General features: G+C 40.1%; 1 protein-coding gene across 1 annotated transcript in view; it reads right to left on the bottom strand.

Annotated features, from left to right (window-relative positions):
- The window catches only part of NUF2 (NUF2, NDC80 kinetochore complex component), a 47,478-nt gene that overhangs the window by 6,611 nt on the left and 31,628 nt on the right, over nt 1–9,239 (bottom strand). The window contains exon 12 of the mRNA XM_006873431.1: nt 8,152–8,287. Coding sequence (XP_006873493.1) covers nt 8,152–8,287 — 136 coding nt within the window. The remainder of the gene's footprint in view (nt 1–8,151; nt 8,288–9,239) is intronic.

Raw genomic sequence — 9,239 nt, 5'->3', positions numbered from 1 at the left:
AGCCGTTTCTGTATTACCTTGAGCAAAACTTTGCTTGCTTGAGATATCAAAGAGATTGTCCGATGATTTCCGCATAAAAGTCATAAAAATGCAACAATTTATATGAGTTCATGGTATCAAACATCTTTCTTCATTAAGCTAGCTTCTGGTCTAGTCAGCCCCAGCAAATCAAGCTAGGTCAAATGGATACCAGCTGCAAGCTTGGAAGTCTACACAGAACTCCTTGAATTCAAACCAGCTGCCCCCTCTTTTCTCTCTCAGCCCTAGCCTCCAAGAGCTAGGTCAGAGCCTAAAAGCCCAGGAATCTACACAACTCTCTAAATTTCAGACTAGCCAGCTCTTCCTCTTCTTTCTCTCAACTCTTCTCTTCAGTGCTGCATAATCCCATACTTCCACTCATCAAGTGGACTCAGGTGGTTACCTCAAGCATACCAGGCTGTCTGCTCACTGGCTCTCTATAGCTTTCGGTCCTAGAAGGGAGTTTTCTCTGATGGGCACAAACGTTTCCTGCCTTAATGTGCCCAATGGCACAAACTACTTGCTTGAAATGAAAAATGCCAGTTATTTTTCTTTCTGAAGGTCTATCCTTCACTCATAAATTTATTATCTCAGCAGTTCTGGGTGAGGCTCAAGTTTCCACTTAATTTCCTTACTCTACAAAGGCTTTAAAAGAAAAATCTTTCTTCCAGGAAATTTCTAAGTTCCCTTTGAGCATATCCAATACACATATAGGCTGAAGGTGAGCTTAGAAACTCTCCAAAATCAAGATACCCAACAACCATTCCATCAAACATGTATGTATGTCCTTGGGCTGGCAAGGTGGATCAAGTGGGCCCCGGACCCCTATTAGTCATCTTGATTAACCAGCCAAGCTTTTGCCCCAGGAGACTCCAGTAGCAGTTTTTCTTCTCTCTGTTACAGCATAATATCTCTTACATTCTTTTCAATTATTACAGTTAAAAACTACCACAGTAACCCTCTAAGGACCAAAAGTTTTACTTTACATACTCCTTCGTTCTGTCTCTTACAAAATCCCAATGCTTCTATGAGTCTGGAGCCACTAAATGAACCCCATTTCTGACACCAAACTGCAAACATGGTACCAAATGATCCCCCTTTTCTATTTCTCATCTGTGTTCAACAGTTTGTTACAACGGCAACACAGAACTCAAATACTCAGAGTTAATGTGGTTTATAAGCAAGTTGCTGTGTTATGTGCCATCGAGTTGGTTCCAACTCATAACAGCCCCATATAGCGTTTGAACTAGTGGGTTTGAACTGATGACCTTGTGGTTAGCAGCCCAGTGTTTGTCATACAGTGCCCACTAACAAGTTAAAATTCAGGGCAGAAATGTTCAGGGCACCGTTCTTCCAGTCAGGACAGCCTATCCACAGCTGTGCCCACAGGGCAGGCAGATCTCTCTACCTGGGCAACAAAGCTCTTTTAGTGCTCTGATCAATGCCCACAGGACACACTACTCCACCCTAAGCCTCCGTCTGAAGGCACTCAGCTCTGTGGGTCAGTAAATCTGCCCACCCCCCAATTAAGTGTCTGGACACACCCCAATGTGCAAGTAAGCCACCTGCCCAAAGTCACTCAGTTTACTTGCTTTGTGGGCTGGGAAGTCCACTGCTCTGTTTCATGCTGTGGTTCTTGATTTTGCTGATGACAATTCTCTGCCACTCACTCCAGCTTTCCATCCCTGGCTCAAGGAGGTTCAATATGCAGGGGATTTTGGGGTCCAAAGAACACACTCCCCTCCTGCTTCTTTGATGGTAGTGAGATTTGCCCACCTCCTTGCTTCTGAGATGGTTCATTTTATACCCATGTTAGGATTCCAAGTTTTCATAATTAATTCTGTTAACAGTTACTCACAACTGAATTATATGACCTATTAGCATCTCCCGCCGCCTTCTCTTACCCAGACTCATCAAGAAAAAGTGGTTTGGTGGGAATTTGGCTAGAGGTGACATTAAATAATTCACTACAGCACACTACCAAATCAAATCAAATAACACATGAAACCTAAAATAACACTGACATGGAGTGTTTAGAGTTCAAAGCTATGGCAACTTGATACTGAGCATAGTTCTCAATGACAGAGGTTGCTGATGTCATTCACACTGCTTCAGTGTGTGCTGAAATTCTCTTTGGATTTCTTTCCATTAGCCAAAACAAGCACTAATGTTGGTCTTTTGCAAAAGCTAAGTGGCATACAGTGAACTACTGAAAAGTAGGGGATACCTATGATTGGAAAGTTGTGTTAAATCCTGGGTTCTACATTTTAAACAGAGTATGGACAAGCAGTAAACAGGATAGTAATGAATCTGAAAATTAAGCTATATAAAGAATGGCTAGAAAACAAGGGCTAATTAATTTAAATAACAGAAGGTTGAAAGAACCCAAGACCACTATCCTTCAATGTCTCAAAAGGTCATTTAGAAGACTGTTGTTGTTATGTGCCGTGGAGTCGGTTCTGACTCATAGCAACCCTGTACAGGGTTTCCGAGGCTGTAAATCTTTATGGGAGCCTCATCTTTCTCCCATGGGACAGCTGGTAGTTTCGAACTGCTGACCCTGAGATTAGCAGCCCAAGTAGAAGATGGTATAGGTTAATTTCAGAGAGAAAACCTTGGCTCACTAGGGTTATGTAATAAAGATTTTAAACTCAAAATAAACATTTTTTAACAATTAAAGCTGTACTAGAGCCGCAAGTTCAGCAGTTCGAAACTACCAGCTGTTCTGCGGGAGAAAGAGAAGGCTTTCTACTCCCGTAAAGATTTCCAGCCTCGGAAACCCTGTTCAGGGTCGCTATGAGTCGGAATCGACTCCACGGCACACAACAACAACAAGTAGAATATCTGGAGTCCTGGTAGGGCACAGTAAGACAAGCACTGGACTGATAACTGCAAGATCGGTGGTTCAAACCCATTAGCTACTCCTCAGAAACTCTACACAAGAGTTGCTCTGAGTTGGAACTGACTCAATGGCACTTAACGACAACAACAAAGTAGAATATATTGTGTGGTTATGATCTGTACACTACTGAAAACAATTAAGTTGAAACTTTATGATTCTCAAAGGCCATATTAAGAAACAAGAAAATAGAGGTGAATGGGGCCCATTGTTGAAAATTCTAATTCAGTATTTGGGTGTACTTTGCTTGTTCATTTTTAAATTCCCCATTGAATTATAATGCATAGCCAGTTAGCCAGTTTTAAGAACCACTATGCTAGATGACCTTTAAATGATATACAACATATTAAGGCTCTGAGCTAGACCTGATTTGATATGGAACACAAAAGTTAAAAATGAATCAACAGACATGTTATCTGTCAGGAAGCTAGAAGTGCTACTGAGGAGACATGTATAAAATAAAACTAGCAGCGATATAAGGCAAGTGTGGGCACATTGTATGACTAATAGGAGAATGGTACTTATACTAGTACCTGCCTCCTTACCTGTACATAGATCCCACTGTTGCTTTTGAGTCAGTTCCAACTCATAGCGATCCTATACAGAAGGGAACACTACCGGGTCCTGCAGCATTATCACAATCTTTGCTATGTTCGAGTCCAATGCTATAACTACTATGTCAATCCATCTCATTAAGGGGCTGCTTCTTTTTCTTTGACTCCCTAGTTAACCAAACATGATATCCCTGCCCAAGTGCTGTTCCCTCCCAAGAACATGTCCCAAAGCACATGAGATGAGCATTCTGGCTGTACTTCTTCCAAGACAGACTATTCTTCCAGCAGTCCATATTAAATTCAATATTTTTGCCAATATCAAATGCATCAATTCTTTTTTGGTCTTCCTCATTCATTGCCACAGGATGACTCCTTATTAACTGTCCATCTTTCACATGCTTATGAGGCAACCAAAAATATCATGGCTTGGGTCAGGCCTATTTTAGTCTTCAAAGTGACATTTTTGCTTTTAAACACTTTTACAACACATTTGCCGAATGCAATACATCTTTTGGTTTCTTAACTGCTGCTTCCACAAGTGCTAACTGTAGATCCAAGCAAACTGAAGTCTTTGACAACTTCAATCTTTCCTCTGTTTATCAAAATGTTACTGAACAGTTCACTTGTGGAGCTTTTTGTTTTATGTTGGGGTGTAATCCACATTGAAGACTGTAGTCTTTGATCTTCATCAATAAGTGTTTGAAGTCCTTTTTATTTTCAGCAAGTAAGGTTGTTGTGTCATCTGTATATTGCAGGTTGTTAATGAGTATTAAAAGAGCCCTAGAATGTAGTGGATCATGAGCTGGTCTGCTAATGTCTGGTCAGTATTTCAAAATTTACCAGCCATTCTGTGGGAGAAAGATGAGGCTTTCTGTTCCCATAAAGATTTACAGCCTTAGAAACCCTATATAAGGTCACTATGAATCAGAACTGACTTGGTGGCACATCACCACCCCTAAGTCTTAACTGTAATCCTGATGCCACATTCTTCTTTATATAGTCCAGTTTCTCAAATAATTTGCTAGCTGATTCACAAAGGTTGAATAAATATCATGATAAAAGGATACAACTATAATCATACTTTTCCTGATTTGAAACCACTAGATCCTATAATCACAAATAAGTATTTGATTTGATTTGCTTAAGAGGCAGGATCAAAAATATTTTAAGGTCTTTCAAACTGTAGTTTACAGAGATGAACAGAGTCTTATGTGGCAGGAAAAAGAAAAGCAGTTGAAATACAGTAAGAAAAGTAAAAACAAAAAATACCAGAAAAACAGGATATTGTATTGGGTAGACCATAGAGGGTAACTGCATCATTTTGTTTTAGTTCATTTTGCTTTTCTTACGAGACCTCCTGAGATCAGCTGAGACAATTGTCTACTATGGCTCCGTCAGTACTTTATTAGGAATCTTTGCAAATTGGGTGTCAATGGTAAAGAGTAGTGACAGCAAGTATTTAAGTATCTACTGGAAATCAGAGGTTTCAAGGAAGTAAGGTCAAAAAAAGGAGTCCTGGTGTGGTGCTGCAGGATAATGCACTGGCCTGCAAGGTCGGTTTGAACCACAAGGTCAGTGATTCAAGCTCACCAGCTATCAAGAAGGGTGGGAACAGATGCAATGGCACACAACAACATGCTATGAGGGCTCTTAAGGTCATTAACAGAAGTCCCTTATTCTGTAAAATCCCTTGACCTTTTCTTCTTACTCTTGACCTTGTTGGTTGAGACCTACAGAGACCTTGTATAGGGTTTCCCAGGAGCAGCTGGTGAGCTTGAACCACCAAACCGTGAGGCTACAACTGACTTAGCATAAACTAGTGGGTTACAAGTTGGGCTAAACACAAGGCTAGCTGTTCGAATCTACCAGCCACTCTACAGGAGAAAGATGAGGCTTTCTGCTGCCATAAAAATTTACAGCCTTAGAAACCTTATACAGGGTAGCTAGTAAACACTAAACACAAAAGACTGAAGACCAGAAGAGTTGTGAGATGACATCAAGAACATAGTACATGAGTAAAGCAAAAAGTCATTGAGAAGGCAAGAAAGAAGGATAAGGTCAAAATGGATGTCAAAAGAGACATTGCTAAAACAAATGGAAGAAATGAGGAGGTTCAAGAGCTGAACAGAAAATTTCAAAGATCAGCTCAAGGAGATAAAGACAAATATTACAATAAAATGTGCAAAGATCTTGAATCAGAAAACCAAAAAGGAAGAACACACTCAGCATTTCTCAAGCTGGGTGAACTGAAGAAAAAATTCAAGCCTCAACTTTCATTACTGAAAGATTCTCTGGACAAATTATTGAATGATGCAGAAAGCATCAAGAGAAGATGGAAGGAATACACAGAGTCACTGTATCAAAAGGAAATGGTTCATGTTCAACCGTTTCAAGAGGTAGCATATGATAAAGAGTCAATGAAACTTAGGGAGGAAGTCCAAAGTGCATTGAAGGAATTGGCAAAGAACAAGGCACCAGGAATTGATGGAATAAAAATTGAAATCTTTCAAGAAGGTGAGGTGGCACAGGAGGCACTCACTCATCTCTGCCAAGAAATTTGGAAGATAACTATATGGCTGAATGATAGGAAGAAATCCATATCTGTGCCCGTTCCAAAGAGAGGTGACCCAAAAGAATGCAGAAATCATCGGACAATCTCTTTGATACCTCATGTGAGCAAAGTTTTGCTAAAGGTAATACAGAAACGGCTACAATCATACATTGACAGAGAACTTCCAGAGGTTCAAGCTGGATTCAGAAGAGGCTGTGGAATGAGGGATACCATTGCTGATGTCTGATGGATCTTGGCTAAAAGCAGAGAATATCAGAAAGATGTACACCTGTGCTTTATTGACTACGCAAAGGCTTTCAATTGTGTGGACCATGACAAGCTACAGAAAACATTGCGAAGCATGAGTATTCCAGTACACTTAGCTGTGCTCATGAGGAATCTGTACCTGGACCAAGAGGCAGTTGTTTGAACAGAACATGGGAACACTGAATGGTTTAAAATTAAGAGAGATGTGCGACAAGGTTGTATTATTTCACCACACTTATTCAACCTGTATGCTGAGCAAATAATCTGAGAAGCTGGGTTATATCAAGTACAACGTGGCATCAGGATTGGAGGAAGACTCATTAACAAGCTGTGAAATGCAGAGGATACAACTTTGCTTGCTGAAAGTGAAGAGGACTTAAAACATTTACTGATGAAGATCCAAGAACACACCCTTCGGTATGAATTACATCTCAATGTAAAGAAAACAAAACTCCTCACCACTGGACCAATAAACAACGTTCTTATCAATGGAGAAAAGATTGAAGTTGTTAAGGACTTCATTGTTCTTGGATCAACTATCAACACTCACGGAAGCAGCAGTCAAGAGATCAAATGACACACTGCATTAAGCAAATCTGCTGCAAAAGACCTTTTTAAAGTGTTGAAGAGCAAAGACGTCAGCAGGTGCACCTGACCCAAGCCATGGTGTTTTCAGTAACCTCATATGGATGCGAAAGCTGGATAGTAAATAAGGAAGACCGTAGAAGAATTGATGCTTTTGAGTTATGGTGTTGGAGGAGAATATTGGAAGTGCCATGGGCTGCCAAAAGAACCAATAGATCTGTTTTGGAAGAAGTGCAGCCAGAGTGCTCCTTAGAGGCCAAGATGGCCAAACTTTGTGTCTCATACTTTGGACATATTGTCAGGAGGGAGCAGTCACTGGAGAAGGATATTGTGTTTGGTAAGGTGGAGGGTCAGACAAAAATAGGAAGAACCCCAACAAGATGGATTGGCCAAGTGGCAGCATTGATGGACTCAAGCGCGGCAACAACAGTGAGGTTGGCCCAGGATCAGGCAGTGTTTCGTTTTGCTGGGCATAAGGTCGCTATGGGTGGGTACTGACTTGATGGCACCTAACAACAACAATAACAATGAGTTGGAACCAACTCCATGGCACACAACCACCACCACCATTAGTGATCTTTGGTAGAGGTGTGCAAAACAACCTTGAGGATATAAATCAAACTTCAAAAGTTAAAAAAAGAGAAAGGAGATATCAAAAATATACTAAGAATAAACTACTTGTTTAAGACATTGACAATAAAGAAAAGAACAGAAACAGGTAGACATTGATGCTGTATTTTAAATGATAAAAACGGAGACGATCACCATCCTTATTAAACTTAAAGCTGATGTGATACACAAAGAATAAAAATGCTAAGTAATTTTATGTAATTATGATGAAGAAATTAAGTCTCATAACAAACAGGAGCCAATCTAAGCAGTTGCATTTCCAGTAACAAATATATTTGCCAACGATACTATGGAATACTTTTGATAATGAGGACACTTGTTAGAGGACATAATGTAACGTCACTATCCAATTAAATTTACCAAAAATCCCCCCAAAATTCAGTACCTTCATGGAGCAACAAAATGACTGTGAAGCACAGTATTCTGCTAGGTACTTTGATGGGAGACATGCAAACATAGGAGAGACATGCAAACATAGGGGAGACATGCAAACTAGAAAGATGCTATGAATGGAAATGAAAGCACAGGACCTATGGGCCAATCCTGCTCCAGAGAATTACTCCAAAATCTTCCTAACGAGGATGACATAATTTACATCGTAAACTCATGAGATAACTGGTGTTCATTTTTTATGAAAACATACTCACATGAGATTTCAGTTTTTCCCTTTCAGTGGTATCTTTTAGCTGTTGAATTCCAAATTTAATTTTTTGGATTTCGTCATTAATTGTGATCACTCGCTCATAGACAGCACCTCTTTTCACTTGAACTTTATTGCAATCCCTAAAGTAAAACAAGAACGTGAAAGTAGAATTTGAAAGCATCTAAATAGGTAAGTATTTGGCTCTAATTTGGATTACAAAGTCATCATATATATTTGCTTAACAAGTTTGACTTTTCTCAAGCTATAAAAGCAAATAAATGAAATCACCAAAATGTAGTGCTCTAATCATGTCACGATGATGACATGATTAGACATGATTGGATCATATCATCATCAATCATGTCATAAGGAGCTCTGGTAGCATAGTGGTTACGAATCGGGCTGTGAACCACAAGGTCAGCAGTTTGAAACGACCAGCTGTTCTGCGGGAGAAAGATGGGGCTTTCTGCTCCCATAAAGATTTACAGCCTCGGAATCCCTGTACGGGGTCGCTATGAGTCGGAGATGACTCCATGGCACACAGCAGCAGCAGCAGCAGCAGCAATTATGTCATGGCATATAGTCAATTATTTTACCAAAAGCTATTTGGAATTCAAAATGGAAATTCTAAGTTACTACATATCCCCAGTTGTGGACACTAGCTTGCAGTTGGTGGGAGTATGAATCAGTTCCACTTTCCTAGAAGAAAGCTTGACAACAACTAAATCTTTAGATTCTGCCCTTTTCTTCATATGCATGAGAAAGAGTGAAGGAAATACTCAGAAAATCCTTATGCACCTTTAAAGAGCTAGAGCCACATCTCATAAGCATACCCGAGGCACTGATTCTTTAAAAAACCTTACAACTGAAGGGAAGACTCTGCCAGTGAAAACACCACAAAATACTGGCTAAAAAATCAAAACTAAAAAATATAGTGAAGGAGAGAACAAACAAGATGGCGGATCGTGTGGAAGTGCAGTAAAGAGCTCCGCCACCAACAACACAGAATACCCGACCAAGCAGGCTCAGAGGCTGGTCCCAGAACTCTGAACCACATATAAAGGAATATTTAGAAGGTTGGAAGGCTTACAG

Source organism: Chrysochloris asiatica, unplaced genomic scaffold (genome assembly GCF_000296735.1).
Source record: "Chrysochloris asiatica unplaced genomic scaffold, ChrAsi1.0 scaffold00241, whole genome shotgun sequence".
In the NCBI taxonomy this organism is placed as follows: domain Eukaryota; kingdom Metazoa; phylum Chordata; class Mammalia; order Afrosoricida; family Chrysochloridae; genus Chrysochloris; species Chrysochloris asiatica.
Note: the sequence above shows the minus strand (reverse complement) of the source record. Positions and strands in the feature narration are given on the sequence as shown.